At 46.7% G+C, this 25,710-nt stretch overlaps 1 protein-coding gene and 2 pseudogenes across 4 annotated transcripts; all 3 read left to right on the top strand.

Moving 5' to 3' along the window:
• The first annotated feature begins 1,584 nt into the window (after positions 1-1,584).
• LOC125524849 (putative disease resistance protein RGA4) lies at positions 1,585-9,299 on the top strand. Of its 4 annotated transcripts, XR_015610765.1 has the most exons (12): positions 1,585-1,739; positions 1,868-2,026; positions 2,166-2,433; positions 2,610-2,829; positions 2,920-3,043; positions 3,335-3,517; positions 3,806-4,246; positions 4,338-4,418; positions 4,502-4,894; positions 5,851-8,574; positions 8,672-8,781; positions 8,848-9,299. XR_015610765.1 is itself a non-coding variant. In XM_087535431.1 (10 exons), the coding sequence occupies exons 2-10, from the start codon at positions 1,883-1,885 to the stop codon at positions 8,380-8,382; spliced, it is 4,386 nt and encodes a 1,461-aa protein (XP_087391557.1). In that variant the 5' UTR covers positions 1,585-1,739; positions 1,868-1,882; the 3' UTR covers positions 8,383-9,299. The 4 variants fall into 4 exon arrangements, 1 of the variants encoding a protein (XP_087391557.1); XR_015610763.1 differs by having other exon boundaries at positions 8,672-9,299; XR_015610764.1 differs by having other exon boundaries at positions 5,851-8,781.
• A 2,803-nt stretch (positions 9,300-12,102) lies between these two features.
• LOC125525128 (putative disease resistance RPP13-like protein 1) lies at positions 12,103-20,604 on the top strand (annotated as a pseudogene).
• Positions 20,605-20,955: 351 nt separating this feature from the next.
• LOC125525133 (putative disease resistance protein RGA3) lies at positions 20,956-23,841 on the top strand (annotated as a pseudogene).
• The last annotated feature ends 1,869 nt before the right edge of the window (positions 23,842-25,710 follow it).

Genomic DNA, 25,710 nt, shown 5'->3' with positions numbered 1-25,710 from the left:
TTTACCTTAGTTAGCTCATAAACGATCCATTTTACCTAAGTTAGCTCTAAAATGACCCATCTTACCGTTAGCCACCTAACGGACTAACAACGAGTTTATTGCCGTCTGCTTTCTTTGCCGTCCACCGCTGATGGCAAAGGCTCCTTTGCCGTCCGCGTCAGGAAGCAGACGGCAAAGAAGGTCTTTGCCGATCCTTTCTTTGCCGGCGCCTTTTGCCATCCGCGGCCGCCGGCAAAGGCCTTTGCCGTCCGCCTTCCATGCAAGGCAGACGACAAAGTAGCTGATTCTTGTAGTGTATGATGACTAATTCATCTTGAAGAAGGACGCCGTGGGACAAAGGATTGGGTTCTTGGGTTACCAGAAGTAAACGGCCACACTATGGATGCTTGCATATGGCACGATCGCTGATTCGTAATACGAGTACCTACGGCTGTCTGAGAGCACATGCGAAGATGCCATGGTCAAGTTTGCAATTGTTGTGGTCGAGGTGTTTGGACCTCAGTACCTGAGAGAACCAACTGTGGCAGACATTGAGAGGATCTTAGCAATCTCAGAAGGAAGAGGTGACCAGGTTTGCTTGAATCTATTGACCACATGCATTGAAAATGGAAGAACTGCCCAAAAGCTTTACAAGGGAAATATCAGGGTCACATTAAGAAGCTCACAATCATTCTTGAAGTAGTTTCATCACATGATCTTTGGATTTGGCAAGCTTTCTTTGGTATGCCCGGTCTCACAATGACATCAATGTGGTGCAACGATCACCATCGGTTGCGAGGCTGACTCAAGGAAAAGTTCCTCCTTGCCACAATACTATCAATGGACATGAGTATAACATGGGCTACTATCTCGTTGATGGTATTTATCCTCCATGGACTACATTGTCAACACCATCTCTAACCCAGTTGGCCAGAAAAAGTCCCACTTTGCCCGGGCATTTGGAGTTCTGCAAGCCCGTTTTGCAGTTGTTCGTGGACATGCTAAACAATTGGATGTCGAGACCTTGTGGGACGTGATGACATGTTATGTGATCATGCACAATATGATTGTGAAGGATGAGAGCGAGGATGATGCCGGGGCTCTAGAATTTGAGAACATGAGTGATCCTATATGAAGCTTCCATACTAGAATCCGGCCACATTTGAAGGGTTTGCTCGAATGCATAAACAAATTCGACATCGAGCAACTGAAGGAAGATTCGATTGAGCATGTGTGGGCGGTTAAATGGAACAACAATGTTGGAATGTAATATTTGAACTTTTTAAAATTAGAGCCACTGCTGCATTTGAACAGTTAAACTTTTTTAGTCTATCTATGCGGCTAATGGAACGTACAGACTTTAAGAATTTTAGGGGCCAGATGCATGCAGGCAGTGTTGGATGGCCGGCTTCCGCGAGCAAATTTGTGGTCGGCGTCGGAGATGCCAACAGAGCGGGTGAAGTTTAAAAAAAAGGTGAATGTGGATTGATATATAAAGGTTAAAAAAAGGTGAAGGGGAAGAAAACAGAAGTGAATGTCTAGTCATAGTCGTCACGGACTAGTAAAGAAGTGACTCCCTCTGTGGAGCCGACCCGAGCGTCCCACTTGCACAAGGAAGGAAGCATCTCACTTTCCCCATCTCATCTCATCTCATCTCATCTCAGGCAGGGCTCTCTGTCGATTTGGCTAGCTGCTCACGTCGCCTCTTCTTCTTCTTACTTTCCTCTTCTCCCAGTTTGGAGTGGAAGGTGGAAATCAAGGTATGCCTGCCATTTTCCCTTCTCCCATTACTGTACCTGTACATAGCTAGCAGCCTTGATTGATTTGTGCTGCTTGCACAAGGTATCATCTGTATGTATTTACAGTAGTAACTACGGATTTCCATCAGGTAAGGTAGTTGTGAATGGGGGACGAATTTTTGCTGGAGCGTATACTCAACGGAGACGAGGACCCCAAGGATCTGCCGTTACCACTCTTACAAAGCATCACCGATGATTTCTCCGAGGACAGAAAGATTGGTCATGGTGGATTTGGAGAGGTCTACAAGGTACTACTACAGTTTATTACTCTAGAATTTATTACAAAACACTACATAAAGATATCCAGTCCAGTCAAATATCACTACACTGACTGTAGTTCCATTAAAACACACACACAAGCATCTAAACACTGACAAACAAACACAGGGTGTTCTCCATAACGGGATTATTGTTGCTGTGAAGAGGATGTATGTGAACCAACACACGGTCGATGATGTGTCGTTTCGTCGTGAGATCAGTAGTCTCATGAAGATCAATCATCAAAATGTTGTCCGCTTTCTTGGCTTCTGTTCTCATGCATATCACACATCCATCAAAGAGGCTGGGTCAACAGATGTTAACTTCGTCAACGTAAGGGAAAGATTGCTTTGTTTGGAGTACATCAGCAATGGAAGTCTTGACAAGCATATCACCGGTACCATCTTATTGCGTTTGATGCAGCTCTTCTATTCTTTACTTTTTTGCCTTATTTCCTTGACTAGTGCCCTGTTTTCAAGTCCTTACCACAAGTTAGGGATAGACTTGAACTAAAAACATTCTATCATTTCTTGGTATGTAGTTGAACACAAGTCCCTATTTTTTTATGTACAGATGAATTAAGGGGACTTGAATGGGAAACACGTTATGAAATAATCATCGGGATCTGTGAAGGTCTGCGTTATCTTCACGAGGACAAAAATATTGTTCATATGGACCTTAAACCGGAGAACATATTACTTGATGGCACATATATGGTTCCCAAAATTACAGATTTTGGCTTGTCAAGATCAAATAAAAACTCACATACTATGGGTCTACGTTTTGGAACACGGTAAGCTAGCTATGCATCAGACGAACCAGTAGTTAACTGACATTTTTTTATCATGCAACCCTACATTTACTGTGTCGTATTCTTTTGCAGAGGATATCTCGCGCCGGAATACGAACACGCCGGCAAAACTTCTTTCAAGTCTGATGTATATAGCTTGGGTGCCATAATCTTTGAATTGTTATCGGGGTCTAGGGGTGTTCCTGATGTAAACAATGTAAGGGTAATTTCTCCCACTTCTTTAATTGCTTAATATGCACCCTGTCCTACTGAACGGCATATAATTTAAACAACATGTTTCTGGGTCATGCATAGGTAGAATTTTTTGTTGTGATGTGTTGAGGTGAAGTGATACACTTTCGTTGATACACATACTATGACGCTAACTTCTGGCTTTGAACTAAAAAATTGTCAGCTGGATACACTCACGCACACACCATGACATTGACATTGTTTGCACTGTAAAATTTTGGTATTGTCACAAATAATTAACATTTGTTAAATGTAGGTACTTCGAAGGTGGAGACACAGGTGGAATAACCCGCCGACACCACTGCAGTACCAGCAAGTAACTAGATGCGTTGAAATAGCAGTACACTGCAGGCAGCAAGAGCCGGGATGCAGACCTTCTATATCGGAAATAATAAGCTTTCTGAGTGAACCTGAAAGGGCAAGTGAGCACACTGACAGGGTAAGAGAGAGAGAGCTAAAATTATTCACTAAGGCTGTGTTAAATTGGTTCCAGATTAAAATGCATAGGGTAGCTAATCTTAACCCTGCGTGGTTAGCATAATCCCAGATTTGTGTTTGACAACTATCCTAGTTAGTCTAAATTACTGGTTGTCCAAAGAATAAACAAACTTAGCAGACTTACATAGTGTTGTACATATGGTCATTTAGAACCTTTTGCCTATGCAATTTATAAAATGGATGGAGTATATCATCATCCGAACACATATAACTCTTTCCGGCCTTGCAGATAAGCCCTCTTTATGATGAAGATGACATGCTTGGGATTAAGCCACTCGAAGTACGGCTTCCTTCTGAGCTTAAGGAGATATCATGCTTCACGGTTGAGCTAACCAACGATACACATAGTTGCATTGCCTTCAACATCCAACCGTCAAGCCCACCACAGTACAGTGCACAGCCAGACAAAGGCATTGTGCAACCACAATCCAAGAATGGTGTGAAGATAACTGTGCCACCGCAAGATATGCACCATCCAAACAAGTTCATCGTGAAGAGCATGAAAGTGAGTGAGGATCTTAGAGACGAGGATATCGCAGAATGCATGTTTGAAGACGCTGGTAAAGTTGTTGATGAGGTGAATTTGATGCTTGTATATGAGCCTGTGAAGCCCCAAGAAAAATGCAAGAATAGAGAAGACGCCAACATGCCAGACGAGGAAGTTCCCGAGGTGATTAACTGTGACCCGTCTTGTGTTTGTATGGGTATTCTTTCCCTTTCACCTGGACTCTTTCTTGACGAATTAATTTCTTTGCTTCTAGGCGAAAAGGAGAAAGATTGTTGAGCCTGCTTTCGGAAAGAGGAAACTTCATTGCGGTGGAAACGGAGAGGCAGCTTTCGTGGTAAGCTTAGTCAAATAATCCAACAAGCATTGCTTCTTAAAGGAGTTCATTTAATCTATGCCCATCATTATTCTGCATACAAGGGCATCAATTCAGGGGTGCAAGGCCAATATATCAAGCAAACAGACCAGTGTAGTTTCTACCCACCGCAAAGCTCTTCACACCATTCCCTGGGTTACCTGCTGATCCCGCTGCTGGACAGCGTGGCGGCCAAGGCCGGTGTCGCACTGGTGGCCGAGCTGCTGCGGGCTTGCGGGCTGGGCAAGGCTCGCCAGAAGCTGGAGTGCCACCTCGCGTCCATCCAGTGTATCCTGCTGGACGCTGACGCCAAGAGCCGCACCAACACCACCGTCCACCAGTGGATGGTGGACCTCAAGACTGCCGCCTACCAAATTGACGACGTCCTTGACGACTTCCGCTATGAGGCCTTGCGCCGCCGTGCTGCCCAGGTCTCCCACGGCTCCATCGCACACAAGGTTCGTCCTCGTCCTACCTTCTCTTCCCACTTCGGCTGACTCTGTTTTTAGTTTTGGCCTCTGTGGGAGCTCTCCAATCTGTAATCTTACTGCTGTAAATTCCTGTGCACTACAAATACACTGTACAAAAGTGAATACATTTCCTCTGGTAAGATGGTGTTTGTTTAGGGAAAGTACCTTTCTGCTCCCGAGCTCAAATGAGCTCTGTCAACAGTAAAATCGAAAAAAAACAATTTGAAAAAAATCCAAATTTTTTTCGGGAGAAACTTTGAGAAAACTTCTAAGGGCTTGCAAAAATCCGTCATGGAATCACATTCCTGTAAGGCGTGACAAAAAAAACAAATTCAGTGATCCAAAATGCTTTTGAAAGTAGCATTTTCAGAGTACCGATTTTGTTTTTTTTTTGCCATGCCTTCTAGGAATGTGATTTTGAGACAAATTTTTGCAAGCCCTTCAAATTTTTGCCAATATTTTCCCCCAAAATTTGGATTTTTTTTGAATTTTTTTCGATTTTGTTTTGATTTTATTGTTCACCCGAGCTCATTTCAGCTCGGGTACAGTAACTCTGCGTCCTTTAGCTTTGTTTAGACGGTAAAGTTGCTGAGCTACTGCACCTCATAACAGGCAGCAAAACAGATTGGCATATCATTGGTGCTTTGGTCACCTAATAACAGGCAGCAAAACAGATCTAAGCATCAGAGAGGTTAAGTCAGTCTGACAAACACTTGAGTATTTGTTGCACACATTCTTGCACAATTTCACCTTTTCCAATAAAAAAATTTCTTGCACAATTTCACAAAAATACTGGTAAATTGTAAAAATAATTTCTCAGTCTGGCTACCCCTGTCATCAGTTCAAGGATATAATCTGGAAACAATGGCCCTTTAATTTCAATATAAGGTTTTAATTTGGAAATGCAAGTCTTTTAATTTATGTTTTACTTGTTTTCTTTTCAGGTGGTGAGCTACTTCACTGCCAATAACCCGGTTGTTTTCCGTCTCTCCATGAGCAGGAAGATGAAGGATGCCCTTGAAATGATAGATGAACTGGTTGAGAAGATGAACAATTTTCACTTCCTACAACATACGGAGGCACCAAGCGTTGATCATCCACAAACACACTCTCATGTAGATGAATCAGAGATTGTAGGCAGACAAGATGAGAAGGAACTAGTGGTGAAGATATTGCTTGACCACTCCTACAACAACGCTAATAATAATAGTGTCATGGTGCTCCCCATAGTTGGTCTGGGGGGAATCGGTAAGACCACCCTTGCCCAACTTGTGCGCAATGACCAGAGAGTGGTGCATCATTTTGAGTTAGTCGTATGGGTATGTGTCACGAACAAGTTTGTTATTGAACAAATAATTCGATCTGTAGTAGAAGTGGTCACGATGAAGAAATGTGATTTGACTCAGATGGAGGCACTGCAGAAGGAACTTGGTGCAGTTTTGGGCAAGAAAAGGTACCTCGTACTGCTGGATGATGTTTGGAATGAAGATGGGCAGAAGTGGGATGAAATGAGATCACTGTTATGCTCACATTCTGGCTCAGGTAGTGTTATAATTGTGACAAGCCGCAGCGACAAAGTTGCTTCTATCATGGGCACACTTCCTCCATATCACATATCACTTCTAAACGAGGATCAATCATGGGAGCTTTTTCACAGAAATGCATTTGGAAGGGGTGTGAAAAAACAAGAGGAATTGGTTTCAATGGCTAAGAGTATTCTCCACAAGTGTAAGGGATTGCCTCTTGCTATCAAGACCGTGGCAGCTTTACTTCGTTCGAAGCATCACAGTCAGTGGCTTTCTGTTTTGGATAGTCATGTTTGGAAGGATGCAACTACTAGGATTGTACCTGCACTACAGTTGAGCTATGATCACTTGTCATCAGAAGCAAAAATATGTTTTTCCCTATGTGCTATTTTCCTCAAGGATAGCTTGATGGATAAAGATATGGTAATCCAGCTATGGATGGCAAATGACTTTATTGCATCAGAAACAAGAGGCCAACAAATTTTGGATGTGCTAGTTTGGAGATGTTTTCTTCAAGATGTGGGAATACAATATAATCGGCTCTACAAATTGCGAGATCAGTTCATCTACCGACCAATTACTTGCAAGATGCATGATCTCATGCATGATCTTGCTGTCTCCGTAAGCGGAAATGAATGCTTCATTATGCAAAATTCTGAATCACGTCAAGAAATTCTGCAAGAATCCATAGGTGCTAATTCATTGCAGCATGAAGTTCAACATTTGTCACTTGATTATGTCACTAATAATACGATTGCAGCCATGAATGAAATTCTATCTCCCCGGCCTCGGACAATATTACACAACTGTGTGTGGACGAAATCATACCTCTGGAGGAATAAGAATCCTTTTATGACTCCTCTGAGTGTTGACCAATCAAAATACATGTCCTTACGAGCATTGCAGACACTTTTAATCGATACACATATGACAAACTTGAAGCATCTTCGCTATCTAGATTGTTCTCATTCTTATATAGTTGCACTGCCTGAAGCCACTGCCATGTTGTACAACTTGCAAACACTGAAGCTTAATGGTTGTATATTGCTTATGAAATTACCAGAAGGCATGAGATATATGTTCAATCTTCGGCACATCTTCCTCGTTGCGTGTCGTAGTTTGGAGTGCATGCCACAAGGTATTGGCCAGCTGAATTCTTTACAAACATTGACAAATTATGTCATTGATAGTGATGCAGGCCGTGGAATCGATCAACTGGAAGATTTGAATCTAGGTGGTGTTCTTTCTTTGATTGAGCTAAGAAAAGTGCATCATGCAGAAAATGCTAAACAAGGCAATATGTCCGCCAAGCATAATTTGAAACGATTGTCACTCGATTGGTATGGAACTTATAGCAAAAATGATGGAGATGAAGTAGATTCTAATGCAGAAGGGATATTGGAGGCCCTTCATCCTCACACGAGGCTTGAAGCTTTGCGGTTGATTAATTATACCGGTGCCAAATTTTCATCATGGATGCACAACTCTACACTCTTAGAACATCTCAGTGAACTTGGTCTGAGTAGCTGCAAGAATTGCAAGGATCTTCCACCATTATGGCAGCTGCCCTCTCTCATGATCTTGGATATGGAAAATTTGGATAGCTTGACAAGTATATGTGTTGGTAATACAGATAATGGTCAATCCTGTATTTCCCCACCACCCTTCTTTCCTAAACTGGAAACCTTGTTGGTTTCCAGGATGCCTAAGCTAGAGAGATGGCATCAGGAGGTGGCGGGACAAGTAGCAGTTGTATCATTCCCTCAGCTCAAGGACCTACATATTTCTAGATGCCCAAGGTTAGATACACTACCAGAGGGACTCCTGCAGCAGGTCCCAGCCCTCGAGGAACTAAATGTCAGAGACTGCCCCAACTTAGAGGCCGCCTTCTCAACCGGAGGCACTTACTGGGATTTGGTTGAAACAATTCCGAAGAGACAAGTTGGTTGAGTCGATGCATATTACTCAATAAATGTTCAAGTAATCGCTGTTGATATGTGACTGGGGTTTTTTCTTGGTCACCAAATAGCATCATTACCAACGCATCTTCCTGAAGAAGAGATTCTTTCAAATGCAGCATCTGCTAGCCTGATTAAATGTTGTCCTGCTCTGTTGTTTGTGTGTCCTATTGGAAATTAAGAGGTCGGCGGTGGTGTTGGAATTCCATATCCAAAATTGTACTCTACTACAGGTTGCATGCAATTTGACAAATGTAGTTGTTTGCTGCTGTCCCTTGCAGAGGTCCACGAAAAATAGAGCAGCGGTTGAGGAAAAACAGAGGAGCAACGCATGCATGCAGATTTTTCTGGGAACTCTTGTTCATCACAAGACAATACTACTTAGTTAGTGGTGAGTATCACGCCCAAGTTGAAGCTTTCTTTCTTTATGGAGCCTCCTGATTTACTTACTGTCCAGAGAGACCAAGGCCAAAGCTTCACTAAAGAATAAGTGAATACCGGCAATGGCTGAGACGCCACTCCCGGAGTTGATGCCGACAAACTTTAGATATAATAGCATCATGGCATTGCTGGCTGCCACAGTTAGCAGCAACTGAAAAATGACCTCCTGCCTCTCAAGTGGAAGAAGAGAATCCATTTAGTAGTTAGCAAAAGTGTGTACATGAAGGCCAGATTCTGGAAGAACAAAAGAAAAATTTAGTATCATTAATTAGATCCTGCTGCCATGAAGTCTATTTCTTCTCAGTTCTCGGGTTGAATTAATGGATATACTTTTTTATGCAATGCTTATGCTGTTAGATCTCGTGAAAAGTTGCAGATCGACTTTGAAAGGGTTTTTTCTGTTCTCTCTTCTTGTTAACATATGCAGCACTCTTGCTATCAGTTTTGTAATGTTGGGGTTTTCTCAGATTACTGGTTGTAATATATATACCTTGTTCTCTCACAGTTCAATTATATCATATGTAGCTGTATCCATCTGAATAATCTATTTGCTCTTTGTAGATGTCAAACTTGTACGTATCTAAACAGTGTTTGTATCTGTTAACACGGCCAAATTAATTGCGGGCATGGCACGGTCAAGTCATGCATCGGGCGGAGATGGCCGTGACAACGACGACGACGATTATGGGGGCTGCAACAACTCCGGCGACGGCAAATCAAGATTAAGGGGAGAATGTTAGGATAATCATGACTTGACCGTGCATGCATATGGTTGTGTGGATAAGCTAGCTATGTGTGCCTTGACCGACTCGTGTGGGTGCGTGAGTTTGTTAGATGCATGCAGGTTGTTAGCTACCTAGCTTTGTGGAGTGGGGTTAGTGGCCGGGTGATCAATTCGTGCATGTGTTAGTGGCCGGTGTGTGGCCGTTGTCTGGTCATGCGTGCGTGTGTGTATGGGGTACAAAAAGCCCCTCATGTACTGCTTGAAGTGGCGCCGGTATGAGCCGGGCCTAGGAGCCAGAGATGAGGTAGTCTCTGCCGGGACCGTGGTATGCGCCTGGCCGGCTGTGAGAGAGCTTCTCTGGGTAGGCTGTGATGTGTTGCCGTGTCTGGGTATGTGCCTAGTAAAGTGAAGCCGTTCGTGCGGCTGAGGCATTTGTGCGCCGGAAAAATTATGTGCTCCATATTCCACTTTTGTTTGTGCAAGTGAGAGAAAGAGGGCGGCAACAACAGTGCAGTTGTACATGCATTGCATTGTGACAACAAGGGAAAGAAGCCCTTTTCTGTACAAATCAAGTTGACAGAAGTGAAGTTTATACTTTGCTGGTAGGCGAGTATGTTAAACATGGTTATGTAATGGTCTGTAGACCCGATCGTGACAACCATCCTGGTTGTAGCGACCGTATCCTGATTGTAGCGAGACGTGAGGTTCACGTATAGGATAGGATAGTTACAAGGAGATACTCATTTTAAATCTCTCTCACTCATCTATCTGAATTCCTTATTGTAATCTCGAAATAGGCTTTTGCCCCGCTATATTGTAAGAGATCTTATATTGTATATATGTAGCCAGTAGTGTCGGATAGATATACGAAAACTTGTTGTTCGACCAATCTCTTGGAGGAGAGGTCGATCACTTCTCTCTGTATATGTTCATGACGATCTTCTATACTTAATGGTTTCCTTCATTTGCTTACTAGCTAGCGTGTCGAGTCATCTCTATACGTATAGCACGTAGCGTTGACTAAGCACGGAGATAAGAGAGGACACTTCTCTCTATTAGATAGCTAACACAATATATGAAACCCCTACATTAACCCTACAAAAACCCCAAAACCACCAAACCCCCACCCTCCCTTTAAAAAAAAATCCCAGCCCCTAAACTGCTGACGCATGGATGCCTTTTAGTCCCGGTTGGTGCTACCAACCGGGACAAAAGGCCCCCCTGCCTGGGCAAGCCGCAGCAGCCACGTGGAGCCCCATCTATCCCGGTTGGTATAAGAACCGGGACTAAAGGTATTGGGCTTTAGTGCCGACCCTTTAGTCCCGGTTCTCGAACCGGGACAAATGGGCCTTATAAACCGGGACAAATGGGCCCTTTTCTACTAGTGGATCTACCTCGCAACCGTGTCCACCTCCACCGCAGTTCCTTCCTCTGGCCTCAACTACAACACCTCCGAGCCTCTCACCAGGATGAACTACGTCCTGTGGCAAGCTCAAGCATGATCCGAGATAATGGGCGCCGGCTTGTATGGCTACATCGACATAACCCTAGAAGAGCCTCCCAAACCCATAGCCACCAAAGACAAAGACGACAAGGAGGTCTTCTCGAACCCTTCCTATGCCCCATGGCTTGTCCAGGACCAACAAATCGTCGCCTACCTTCTTCGAAACCTCTCCAAAACGGTCCTTGTTCAGGTGGCATCCATGGAGACCTCACACGCGATCTAGATGATGTTGGCCAACATGTTCTTGACCATCTCCCTCTCCCGTGTCAACAACATCCGTCATGCGCTCACCAACGCACAGAAGGGCGCGCAATCTTCCTCGACGTTCTTCAGGAACATGCGTCCCCTCTCCGATGAGCTTGTCACGCTATACTATGACTACAAAGGAATTTATCACAAGACATCCTTGAAAATACGAAGTTTCTTTTATTGTCACGCTATACTATAACTACGAAGGAATTTATCACAAGACATCCTTGAAAATACGAAGTTTCTTTTATTGTCACGCTATACTATAACTACGAAGGAATTTATCACTAGACATCCTTGAGACAAGTGACTAAAAGAGTAGTTCTTGGACTGACTATTGTGAAAGTTATTATTCTAAATCGAAGTATCAAAGAAATTGTGATAGATGAGCAAATCCATCTGAAGATATGGAAAATATTATTTCATTCTGTAAAGTTAAATCAATCGTATTGCAATACTGCAGAGTAATTCTTATCTACTCTAGCAAATTTGCAAACTAAGAGTAAATTACCCCATTGCACGGGCCGTCTGAAAACTATTGGCCAAGAATATCATCCAGAACATCACTCCTCGTTTTTATCTGTTGCAGATCTATACCACTAGCTAGACCAATATTGTCAAACAGCATAAATAAACGGTTGGTGATACGTACAGAGCACGCAGCGCCAGCACGCCGTCGGGCTACGGTGCAGTCTGGGCCTCGTCCTCGTCCTTGACTCCTTGAGCAAGCTCATCTGCGGCGCTCGTCAGGCGCGTGATGCGCTCTCATAGATTCTGATCGATGCGTTTCTCACATGGCTTCCCTGCTGATACCTCTAGTGAGCAGAGTGGCTGCCAAGGCCGGCGACACGCTTGTCGCCGAGCTGCTGTGTGCGTGGGTGCTGGACAAGGCCCGCCGGAAGCTGGAGCGCCACCTCTCAGCCGTCCAGTGCATCCTGTTGGACGCCGAGGCCAAGATATTGCTCGACCGCTCCCACAACAATAGTAATAATCACAATGTGATGGTCCTCCAAATAGTCGGTATGGGGGGAGTTGGTAAGACCACCATTGCTCAACTTGTGCACAATGATCAAAGGGTGAAGCATCATTTTGAGTTGGTCTTGTGGGTATGAACAAGTGTACTTTGAGTGAGATGGAGGCACTGCATAAGAAACTTAGTCAAGTGTTGGGAAACAAAAGGTACCTCCTAGTGTTGGATGGTGTTTGTGTTAGAATATATAACCGTATTGGTTTTGTATGGTTATACGGTTGTATATGTGTAATCCTTATATAGGTGTCCATATATTGTACGATACGAACTCCGCCTTGTAACCTATATATATTGATCAATACAAGGCACCACAACGTGTGGTTTCCCTAATCTTACATGGTATCAAGCCTAAAAGCCTAACCCTAGCCTGTGCCGCCCTCCTCCTCCTTCCGCTGCCGCCGAAGCCACCACCTCCTCTCTCCCCGCCGCGCCCGCACCGCCGCATCCATGTCGCAGCCCGACGCCAACGCGACGAACCAGGCAACCAAGGAGCGCCAGGACGCCGAGGCCGCCGAGGCCGCCAAGGCCAAGCTGCCTCTCGCGACCGCCGCCGATGGATCCAGGACGAGCGCGGGGTCTTTCTCCTTGACCTCGCTGCACGCCCAGGCCGTCGGCCTCCACTCCATCAAAGGCCACGTTCCCGTCGAGCTCGCGCTCGACACCGGCGTTCACCGGCAGTGGCGCACCTTCTTCCGTGCCGCCTGTCGCAAGTACGCCCTCCTGGATCACCTCGACTTCGATGCTCCTGATGCGCCGAACCCGGAGTGGTCTCTCCTCGACGCCACCGTCGTCTCTTGGCTCTATGGGTCTGTCTCGCTCAGTATCCTCGACGCCGTCATGACGCCCGGCGACGATCCCCTCGCCATCGATCTCTGGAACAACATCAACGGTCTCTTCAACGACCACAAGATCAATCGTCAACTCCACCTCACGGCCGATCTCAGCGATGTCAAGATGGGAGAGATGAGTATGGCCGACTATCTTCAGAAGGTCAAGTCCCTCTCCGATGGGCTTGCGGATCTTGGTGCCCCCGTTGATGATGCCGAGATGGTGGTTCACTGCCTCAACGGCCTCTCCGAGCAATACGAGTCCGCCGCCGATCTGGTCTCGCTCATGCCCGGTATGACCTTCGCGCAGTGCCGCTCGTTGCTTGCGCTCCAAGACATGAAACGCAAAAACCGCCGCGCCCGCAACTCGGACACGGCCCTCTTCACCAACACCGGCAACCCTGGCAAGGTTCCTGGAAAAGGAAAGAAGAAGAAGAAGGCCGCCGCTGGAGTCACCAAGGAAATCATCCCGGCGCCCGTGACCCCGCAGGCTGCCACTCCTTCCTGGCCCTCACCGCAGCATCCCTGGAACGGCGCCATCCAGATGTGGCCCTATGGCCAAGGGGGGCTGCTCGGTCGCGCGCCGCCCAGCTACGCGCCCCGGCACACCTAGTCGCCGCATGCGTTCTACGCCTAGAACCCGTACGGCCTTGCTCCCTACGGCTACGGCTACGCCTATGGACAGCCCTCCTATGGTCTCACCGGCACGGCTCCATCAACACCGGCATCAACTTCGGCTTCATGGGACCAGGCCGCGCTAATGCATCAGTTCCAAACCATGGGGCTGCAAGCACCCTCCAGGGAATGGGTGATGGACACCGGCGCCTCCTCCCACTTCGCGTCCGATCCCGGTATGCTCACCTCCGTGTCTCCCCCCTCCTCCTCTCGTCGTGCTGTCGTTGTCGGTAACGGTTCCACTCTTCCAATCACCGGTACCGGGCATGCACGTCTTCCTATTTCCACCACCTCTCGTCCTCTTTGCCTTAGTAATGTCTTAGTAGTTCCTAACATAGTTAAAAAACCTTTTGTCTGTTTGTCAGTTCACCATTGATAATCGTGTCTCAGTCGAATTTGACCCTCTTGGTTTTTCTATGAAGGATCTTCTATCCAGGACCGAGATCCTCAGATGCAATAGCTTCGGAGCTCTCTACTCCATCTGCCCCTCCTCTACCAGCCAGCCACACGCCTTCCTCATCGTCGATGCAGCACTTTGTCACCGCCGGCTTGGGCATCCTGGGCGGCCCGTCATGGAGTCATTAGCTCGTTCTTCGATTATCCCTAGGGAAAAGAATAAAAGTAGTTTGTGTCATGCTTGTCAGTTAGGTCGTCATGTTCGTCTTCCTTTTTCTTCCACCAATCGTGTAACCACTACTCCGTTTCAAATAATTCACTGTGATTTGTAGACATCTCCTGTTGAGAGTATTTCTGGCTTTAAGTATTATCTCGTTTGTCTCGATGATTTTACTCAGTATGCATGGGTTTACCCTCTACGGATTAAGTCTGAAGCCTTCTCGCACTTGTCGTCCCTTCGTGCTTTAGCGCTCACCCAGTTTAGTGCACGCTTGCAGGCTATTCAGTGTGATAATGGTCGTGAGTTCGATAATTCACTCCTCCATTCGTTTGCCCAGCACCATGGAATTGCACTCCGCTTTTCATGTCCATACACTTCGCAACAGAATGGCAAAGCCGAACGCATTATTCGTACTTTTAATGACATTACTCGTACACTCCTTATCCAAGCTAGTATGCCACCTCGTTTTTGGGTCGAAGCTCTTCACACCGCCGTTATGTTGCATAATCGGCTGCCTTCCAAGGCAATCTCGGATCGTATTCCTTTTCGTGCCTTACTTGGCGTAGATCCTGCCTATGCTGGTCTTCGGGTTTTCGGATGTCTATGTTACCCCAACACCACAGCCGTTGCTCCGCACAAACTTGCGCCTCGCTCCGTGCCATGCGTGTTTCTAGGGTACCCATCACGGCATCATGGCTATCGTTGCCTTGATTGTTCCACCCAAAAGATCATCATCTCTCGTCATGTAGTGTTCGATGAGTCAACCTTTCCCTTTGCCTCCACTCCATCTTCGTCAACTCCTACTCCTTCCCTGCACACTTATGATTTTTTGCAGGGTACTGAGTAGCCGGTCTCGTTGATGCCGTTCACCGTGCCAGGTACGGTGACACCGGACGTGGCCCCACGGTCGCCGCCACGGTCGCCGTCGCCACCGCCACGGTCGCCGCCACCGACCTCGCCTCGGTCGCCGCCACCGACCTCGCCCCGGTCGCCTCGGGCACGAGCTTCTGCCGAGGGCCCTGCTGGGAGTCCCGATGGCGGCCCTGCTGGGAGTCCTTCTCCTACTGCAGCCACGTCACCGCCGGCAACGCCGTCGCCGGCTCCTGCCGCTATGGATCCACCCCGGACCCGCTGGCCGCGGGCCCCTCCACCGCCACCATCCCCCGCCATGGCCACTCGTGCTAAACAGGGCATTGTGCAGCCGAAAAAGATATTTGATCTTCATGTTGAGGGTTTATCTCCAATACCGAGGACTTATCGTGGTGCTCTCAAGGATCCAAATTGGCATTCCGCTATGGTTGAGGAGTATGGTGCTCTTCTCTCCAACAACACTTGGGACCTCATTGATCCACCTCGCAATGCTAACATTGTTACTGGTAAGTGGATCTACCGTCACAAGATGAAGTCTGATGGTTCTTTGGATCGCTACAAAGCTCGTTGGGTGCTTCGTGGATTTACTCAGCGGGAAGGTATCGACTTTGATGAAACTTTCAGCCCGGTCGTTAAGCCAGCCACTATTCGAACAGTGCTCTCTCTTGCTCTCTCTAGTGACTGGTCCATTCATCAGCTTGACGTCAAGAATGCATTCCTCAATGGCACTCTCATCGAGACTGTTTATGCTCGTCAGCCTTCTGGGTTCACTGATCCTCGTTTCCCTGATAAGGTTTGTCGTCTCAACAAATCACTCTATGGTTTGAAACAGGCGCCTCGAGCATGGTTTCAGCGGTTTGCTTCGTTCATTGCATCGGTTGGTTTCATTGGCTCCAAGTCCGACAACTCATTGTTCGTCTATCGGCGTGGTGCTGACATGGCTTGCTCTATGTGGATGACATTATCCTGACTGCATCTTCCTCGACATTGTTGCACAGTTTGATTGCCTCTCTTCGTACCGTATTCAATATGACAGATATGGGTGATCTTCATTATTTTCTGGGCATCTCTGTCACACGCAGCAAGGACAGTTTGTTCCTCTCACAGGAGAAGTATGCATTGGATCTTCTTGACAGAGCTGGCATGTTGCAGTGCAAACCCATCTCTACTCCCGTTGATACTACCTCCAAACTTTCAGCCAAGTCCAGTGATCCAGTTGCAGATCCCACCGAGTATCGTAGTATTGCAGGCGGTCTTCAGTACCTCACGTTCACTCGGCCGGACATCTCTTATGCTGTGCAGCAGATTTGTCTTCATATGCATGATCCTCGGGCTAATCATTTGCTCCTTGTAAAGCGTGTGCTTCGCTATATCCGCGGTACCACCGGCCATGGCCTCACTTTGTTTCGACGCAGCTCCAACAAATTGCTGGCCTATTCTGACGCTGATTGGGCAGGTTGCCCTGACACTCGCCGGTCTACCTCAAGCTATTGTGTATTTCTTGGCACTAACTTGGTGTCATGGTCTGCTAAGCGGCAGCACACGGTCTCTCGCTCCAGTGCCGAGGCCGAATACAGGGCAGTTGCAAATGTCGTGGCTGAAACATGTTGGTTATTGCAGCTTCTTCAGGAGCTTCATCGACCGGTGACTGGTGCCACTGTGGTGTTTTGTGACAATGTGAGCTCTGTTTACATGACACAGAATCCCGTTCATCATCAGCGCACCAAGCATGTGGAGATCGATTTACACTTTGTGCGAGATTGTGTCACCACAGGCGAGGTCCGGGTTCTTCACGTTCCGAGTTCTTCTCAATTTGCAGACATTTTCACCAAAGGATTGCCATCTCCTCTCTTTTTGGATTTTCGGGACAGTCTTAACATTCGCCGACGCCCGTTTACGACTGAGGGAGGGTGTTAGAATATATAACCGTATTGGTTTTGTATAGTTATACGGTTGTATATGTGTAGTCCTTGTATAGGTGTCCGTATATTGTCCGATACGAACTCCTCCTTGTAACCTATATATATTGATCAATACAAGGCACCACAACGTGTGGTTTCCCTAATCTTACAGTTTGGAATGAAGATAGACAGAAATGGGATGCTATGAAATCATTGTTATGCTCACATGCTGGCTCAGGTAGTGTTATATTAGTGACAAGCCGCAGCGATCAAGTTGCTTCTATCATGGGCACACTTCCTGCACATCACATATCTCTTCAAAATGGGGATCAGTCATGGGAGCTTTTTCACATAAACACATTTAGAAGGGGAGTGAAAAAACAAGAGGAATTCATTTCAATGGCTAAGAGTATTGTCCACAAGTGTAAAGGGTTGCCTCTTGCTATCAAGACCATAGCAGGCTTACTTAGTTCAAAGCAACAAAGTGACTGGTTTTCTCTTCTGGATAGTGATGTTTGGAAGAATGATGTCCTCGCAACTAAGATCGTACCTGCACTACAGCTAAGCTATGATCACTTTCCATCAGACGCAAAAATATGCTTTTCCTTCTGTGCTATTGTCCCGAAGGATAGCCTGATGGAAAAAGACATGTTAATCCAACTATGGATGGCAAATGACTTTATTCCTTCGGAAGCTAGAGGCCAACAAATTTTGGATGTGCTAATTTTGAGATGTTTCCTCCAAGATATGGAGATTCAAATGAATGACTTCATCCACCGACCAACTACTTGCAAGATGCATGATCTCATGCATGACCTTGCTGGCTCAGTAAGCGGAAATGATTGCTCCTTTTTGCAAGAATCTTCATCAAATCAAGAAAGTCTGCAAGGATCCACGGTTTCTAGTTCATTACACCATGAGGCTCGACATTTGTCGATCGATTATGTCAGTAAAAATACCATTGCAGCCATGAAGGAAATTCTAGCTCCCCAACCTCGCACGGTACTAGTGTTCCAAAGGAAATCCAGGACCGAGATTCCTCTAAGTATGGCCAAGTCGAAATCGATGTCCTTGCGAGCATTGAAGACATTCTCAATTGAGACAACAAGCCTGAAGCATCTTCGCTATCTGGATTGTTCTAATTCTGATATATTTGCACTGCCTGCAGCCACTATCATGTTGTATAGTTTGCACACATTAAAGCTCATTGGTTGTATACACCTCACGAAATTGCCAGAAGGCATGAGATATATGAGCAGTCTTCGGCACATCTTGCACCATTGTGCGTGCCAGCGACATATCTGTCTCGTCAGATGCAGCCATTTTGTTCTAGTATTGCGTAAATAGCCCGCTATATATGGCACTTAAATCAAGAGGAAAAAGAAAAATAATAATAAGCGTATAATCTGGCATCTATATAACATATAGTTGACAATTGACATATACTAACAACTATCATCCATATTTGCAAAAAAGAAGCGCTAGTGGAAATGGATTAAAAAGTTATTTATTTATTTGCGGGTGAAAATGCATTACATTTTTACAAAGAATAAAAGATGCACTACAGCTTTTTTTTCGAGAAACTGGCAGGAGCGCTGCCTTTCAATTAGAAGAAGAGTGAATGTTACAAATAGTTTACACAAGGCTTTTCCCAATAAGATTCGGGTGGCTGGGGAGCCTCCCAAACATCGTCGGCATGTGGATTACTCGCGAATGAGAAAGTAACTGGATCTGTGCAAGCGAATATCTGTCAAAGCTAGTTGGGCGACTTCTTGGTAGGTCAACCTCTTGCCGATGAAAACTCGACGGTTCCTCTCCTTCCAGATGTTCCAGAGCGTGTAGATCATGGCACCACTGCGCTCCCGCCCATTTTGAGCTGGAACACCGGCAAGGAAGCCCTCCCACCACGTGTTGATGGAGGTTCCATCATCCGGTGGGCTTGGGTTAGGCATTCCCTCCACGGCGTTGACGGTCCTCCATACCGCTGCGAGAAGGGGCAATCTCTACAGAGATGAGTGACTGTCTCATTGGATGCCATGCAAAGGCGGCATATCGGATTGTGTGCCAGGTTTTCCCCCGTGAGGACATGCGGGACAAGCCAGGCGAAGAGCTTGCATTTGGGGGTGGCCTGTGCTTTCCAAACCTTAGCAGAGCGGAAAGGCACCAAGCGACCAGAGAACTGCATATGGTAGGCAGACTTGCTGGAGTATTCCCCTGAACCCGTCCAGTTCCAGCGGATGGAGTCTGGACGGGAGAGGGGTCAATACAATAGCATGATCTTGCTAATTGATTCAGCATTTGATTGCCGAAACTGTTCCAAGCTGTCTTAGCTTGCAAAAACATTTTATATTATGAGATGGAAGGAGTAGCTAGCAGTCCATTGGATCTGATGACATTTACATCATCTGTTTCTGAATACAAGTCTTTTTAGACATTTCAAATGAACAATAACATAAGGATGTATGTAGACATATTTTAGAGTGTAGGTTCACCCATTTTACTTCATATGTAGTCAGTTGTTGGAATCTTTGGAAAGACTTATATTTGGGAACGGAGGGAGTACATCTAGCTATATATGAGAGTATTGGATCTGAATCTGATGCACCAACCAAAGAGTACGTCGTCGACATGAGAAGCTAAATTAATACAGTAATAATTACCTGATGGGTTTAATTTTGCTTGCTCATTGCCGGCCGGAGGTCGATCGATCTCGTTGCTTGCGTTTGCCGAAACCCGAAGTGGCAGCAGGGCCTTGGGGAGGCCGGCCGGGCGCTGAAGACTGAACCAGGGGAACGGGAGGCCGTCGCCGTCCGCAGCCGCACGTTGGCGATATTTTCTCTTTTTTGTCGGCCATATATGTTGCCGTTGGTGCTTCCAAAATATCTGACTCGGATGCCTTCCCGTCCCCGTTGGCCAAAATTTTCATGCATGTCGGCAGTACTGTAAGCCCGTCCCTCGTCACTATTATAGCATATACAGTCGTGACGGCAAGTTACATATTACTAACAAAAGGGTCCGTGCGTTACAATAGGAAAAAATAATACCACACGTTATTAATTTACAAAAAAGGGTCTATAATCGGAGTATTTGTAGATACGGCCTGGGGCGGCCTGGGGCGGGAGTGGATCGGGTTAGCGGGCGCGGGCGGGCAGCTGCTGGATCGGGTTAGCGGGTGCAGGCTGACGGCTGGATTGGGTCGGGACGGGATCAAGCGGGTGGTGGCAGCGGCCAGCGCGCAGGATTGCGCGAGCGGCGGCGGCGGCGGCGTGGTGGCGTTGGCGCGGGAGGAGGCACGAGGCGGCGGCGGCGGCAGCCAGCACGGGAGGCGCGCATGGGCGGCGGCGGCGGCGGCGGCAGGGAGGGGTGGCACGCCCTGAACATTTCGAGATCAGGTTCGTTTCAATGCAGCACGCGCTACGCACGACGGCTTCAAAACGAATACGTCATCGTCGTCGTCGACGAAAATAGGCTTTGGGAGAAACGACACTCGGCCGTGCATGACAACCAGTTTATAGTATAGAAAACAATGAAAATCCGATCGTCTTTGTATGCATTCAATGGTGCGGAGGAAACGATGGAGGCATCTTCCGCGTTGGTATGCTAGCCTCGTACTAACTGATGGCATCGTCAAATCACATGGAGAGCTACTAGTATCACAGGGAGAGTCATCGTCAGATCACCGCACCGGAGCACCCACTGATTGATACGAGCCACCCACCCGCGGCGACATGTTTCCCCTGCTAATGCCGCTGCTGGTCAGCGTCTCTGCCAAAACCGGTGACGCGCTGGTGGGCGAGCTGCTGCGGGCGTGGGGGCTCGACAAGGCCCGCCGGAAGCTGAAGCGCCACCTCGCTGCTGTCCAGTGCATCCTGCTGGCTGCCGAAGCCAAGAGCCGCACCAACCCCGCCGTCAACCAGTGGATGACGGACCTCAAAGCCGCCGCCTACCAAGCCGACGACATCCTCGACGAATTCCGTTACTAGGCATTGTGTCGCTGTGTCGCTCATATCCGCCGCTCCACCACATGCAAGGTTCGTGCTCCTCTTCCCACTCTGACTATATTTTAAGTTCAATCTAAATATGGAAGCCTTCTAATTCCAGTTTTATTGGTTTTCATTTTCATTTCAGGCACCGTCAATCGACGCATTACTTTTCCTCTTTCCATGAGCAGGAAGATGAAAGTTGCTCTTGAAATGATAGATGAACTAGTTATGGAGATGAACAATTTCCACTTCCTACAGCATGCCGAGGCACCACATGTTGATCATCCACAAACACACTATTATGTTGATGAGTCAGAGATTGTCGGCAGACAAGATGACAAGGAACAAGTTGTGAAGATATTGCTCGACCACTCCCACAACAGTAATGATAGTAACAATAATGTCAGGGTGCTCCCCATAGTTGGTATGAGGGGAATTGGTAAGACCGCCCTTGCTCAACTCGTGCACAATGACCAGAAAGTGGTGAATCATTTTGAGTTGGTTATATGGGTCTGTGTCTCTGACCAGTTTGTTATCGAAGAAATAATCCGGTCTGTAATAGAAGTGGCCACGATGAAGAAGTGTGATCTGACTCGTATGGAGGCAGTGCAGAAGGGGCTTAGTGGAGTATTGGCCAAGAAAAGGTACCTCCTAGTGCTGGATGATGTTTGGAACGAAGACAAACAGAAGTGGGATGATATGAGATCATTGCTGTGTCCACATGCTGGCTCAGGTAGTGCTATAATTGTGACAAGCCGCAGTGATCAAGTTGCTTCTATCATGGGCACACTTCCTCCACATCAGATATCACTTCTAAATGAGGATCAATCATGGAAGCTTTGTCATAGAAAAGCATTTAGAAGAGAAGTGGACAGGCAAGAGGAATTGGTTTCAGTGGCTAAGAGTATTGTCCACAAGTGTAAGGGATTGCCTCTTGCTATCAAGACCATAGCAACTTTACTTTATTCAAAGCATCTTAGTCAGTGGTTTTTGTTCTGGATAGTGATGTCTGGGAAGATGACATCCTCATAGCTAATGGGATTGTACCCACACTACAAGTAAGCTATGATTACTTGTCATCAGAAGCAAAAAATGTGATTTTCCTTCTGTGCTATTTTCCCCAAGGATAGCCTGATGGATAAAGACATGTTAATCCAGTTATGGATGGAAAATGACTTTATTGTATCAGAAACAAGAGGCCAACAAATTTTTGATGTGCTAGTTTGGAGATACTTCCTCCAAGATGTGGAGATTCAAAAGAATCCAGACTTCTACTATAAAGATGATATGATTCACCTATCATATGCTTGCAAGATGCATGATCTCATGCATGATCTTGCTAACTTTGTAAGTGGAAATGATTGCTCCATTCTGCAAGAATCTTCTTCATGTAAAGAAATTCTTAAAGGATCCACGGATGCCAGCACTAATACAATTGCAGCCATGAAGGAAATTATAGCACCTTGACCCCGCACGATATTAGTCCAAAGGGAAGAGTTTGTGACACATTTCAATGAGGGCAAGTATCTGAGTATGGCCAAGTCAAAGTTCATGTCCTTACGAGCATGGAAGACATTGTCGATCATAAGAGACATGACAAACTTGAAGCATCTTCGCTATCTAGATTACTCCTATTCTTATATATCTGCATTGCCTGAAGCCATAGTCATGTTGTATTGCTTGCAAACATTGAAGCTAATTGGCTGTCAGAAGCTTAAGAAATTACCAAAAGGCATGAGATATATGAGCAGTCTTCGGCAGCTATTCCTTGTTGGATGTGGTAGGTTGAAGCGCATGCCACAAGGTATTGGTCAGCTGGATTCTCTACAGACATTGACAAATTATGTCATTGATAGTGATGAAGGCCGTGGAATTGATCAGCTGAAAGCTTTGAATCTAGGTGGTGGTCTTTCTTTGACAGGGCTGAGAAATGTGCATAGTGCAGAAAATGCTAAACAAGGCAATATATCTGCCAAGCATAATTTAAAACGATTGTCACTCGATTGGTATGGTCCTTACAACGCAAGTGATTGAGATGAAGTAGATAGTAATGCAGAAGGAATTTTAGAGGAACTTCGTTCTCATATAGGACTTGTAGTATTACTGTTAATTGGTTACACTAGTGCTAAATTCTCATCATGGATGCACAACTCTACACTGTTAGAGCATCTTTGTGAACTTCATCTGAGTCGTTGCAAGAACTGCAAGGATATTCCGCCACTATGGCTACTACCCTCTCTTAGGAACTTGTATTTGGATAGGTTGCATAGCTTGACCAGTCTATGCATTGGTAATGATGATGCAGACAATGTGGAATCCTGTATTTCTCCACCATTCTTCTTTCCTAAGCTGGAAACCATGATACTTGAAGACATGCCTATGCTAGAGAGATGGCATTAGGAGGTGGCAGGACAAGGAGTGGTTGCATCATTCCCTCAGCTCAAGGAGCTATGTATCGGTAACTGCCCAATGCTAGAGACATCGCCAGAGGGACTCCTGCAGCAGCTCCAAGCCCTCAAGGAACTATGTATCCTTTACTGCCACAAGTTGGAGGGAGCCTTCTCAAGAGGAGGCGCTTACTGGGATTTGGTTCAAGGAATTCCAAATAGACATGTTGGTCTCAGTCTCTGAATGCTTTGGCTGGCTGTGCGTATGCTTGTGTATGCCCGCCCAGGATTATTTATTCGTTCCAGGATTGATGTATTGTTGAGTCTGTTAATTATATAAACGCTGAGTAATAGCCTACCCAGACGTGATGTCAAAACTAGAAGGCATTTTTCATTTGGTTAAAGCATATATATCGTCGATCGATTTGTGTGTTAAGTACGTCTTTTTATTATTCATGAATACGCATCTTTTATTGGTCATTCCCGGTCGAGTCTGTTGTTCTCGTAGAACAATAGAGGTTGCTTAATTAGATGTTGTCCTAATCTCGCCTAGTCCGTCCCACGTTGGTGACGGTTACGTTCTGTCCGGCGATCGCGGAGGCGATTGGGCTCCTTCCTGTCTCCCCCGCCGCCTGTGGACGTCTTCCTATCTCGTCGTCGGCTCCCTCCTCTGAGATCTCGGCCCTACGAGTGTGATCTCTCTGCGCGATCTGTCCATGTCCCCACTTAAGGCCTGCCTCGTGTCCCCTAGGGCACGGGATCGTAAAACACACACCTAGGGTTCCAGGCTTTGCCTCTTGTTCGTCGGCGCCATGGAGAGGGGTGGAGGGTTTGATGGAGAAGATGAAGCTCTCGGAGAAGGAACATAAGGGAGTGAAGATCCACTGGGCGTCCAAAGACAAGGCGAAGACTGGGGACGTCCAGGCGGTGGGGAAGGTGCTATCAACTAGCGCACCCGTATGCGATCTCCATGTCACTGGGCCGGTGCTGGTGTCCTTTGAAGGGGGTGGACTGCAAGGAGTTGGGGGACAATGTTTTCCTCTTCACCTTCAAACATGAGTCGGGGAAGTGCAGGCGTTGGAGGACGGCCCATGGATGTTTGACAATGATCTTGAGGTAATGATGGATTTTGTGCCAAGCAAGCAGATCGATCAGTATGTGTTTGAGGAGGTGCCAATTTGGTTTAGAGTGTTTGGGCTGCCACTAGGGAAGATGGAGGAGGACACGGCGGAGGACATTGGGAACCTAGTGGGGAAGTTCGTGGAGATGGACACAGGGGCAGACCGGTCAGCCATGGGCAGGTTCCTGCGGATCAAAGTGCGAATGCCTATCAACAAGCCCATAATGCAAGGAGTCTATCTAGGCGAGGAGGTGGAAAGCGATGATGAAATAGGAGAGAAGCAGAGTGTGGGTGAGGAGGAGGAGCGCCCGTTCTGCCGATTTGAGTTCAAGTACCTACCAGATTTCTGCTACATATGTGGTATGCTAGGGCATGTCGATAAAGGCTGCTCGGTGAAGCTGAAGAAGGGAGAGAAAGCACAGTTTGGTAGATGGCTAAAAGCGGATATGGGTAGCCGGAGGGGTGGATAGGAAGGAAGGAACTGGAGGAACCATTCTAGTGGAAGTGGTAGTGGCTCGGGGGGAGGAAGAGTGTATGGTTTTGGAAGGCCAGCGAGTAGAGCTCGTAGCGATAGCACCTCCTGGCGCAAGTCAGATTTTTGGTTGGGTGAAGGGAAGTCGGGGGAGGAGGAGGAGGTCACTAGCCCAATCAAGGATCCAAAGAAGGGGGGTAACTTGGCGATCCTGAAGAAACTTAACTTCGGGGAACTAATGAGGTTGGTGGGAGAGCTGATGCTGATGGGGTGGGGGTTGTGAAGGCAGTGGCGACAGAGCAAGATGAGGGTAGCAGGGATAATTCTATGGTTGTGATGGAGTATCATGGCACTGATGAGGGAAGAGGAGAACCACTTAGTGAGGTTGTGAAGGGGGGAAGAAGCTTGGAGGGACTAGCTCTTTGGAAGAAAAGAAGGATCGGAAGGAGGGGTACACCCCGAAGACCTACAAGAAAGTCAGGAGGGAGGACAGGGTGACGGGGAGTGGCGATGGTCTGGGT

Source organism: Triticum urartu, chromosome 7A (genome assembly GCF_056163025.1).
Source record: "Triticum urartu cultivar PI428250 chromosome 7A, HENAU_Tu73, whole genome shotgun sequence".
Classification (NCBI taxonomy): Eukaryota; Viridiplantae; Streptophyta; class Magnoliopsida; order Poales; family Poaceae; genus Triticum; species Triticum urartu.
Note: the sequence above shows the minus strand (reverse complement) of the source record. Positions and strands in the feature narration are given on the sequence as shown.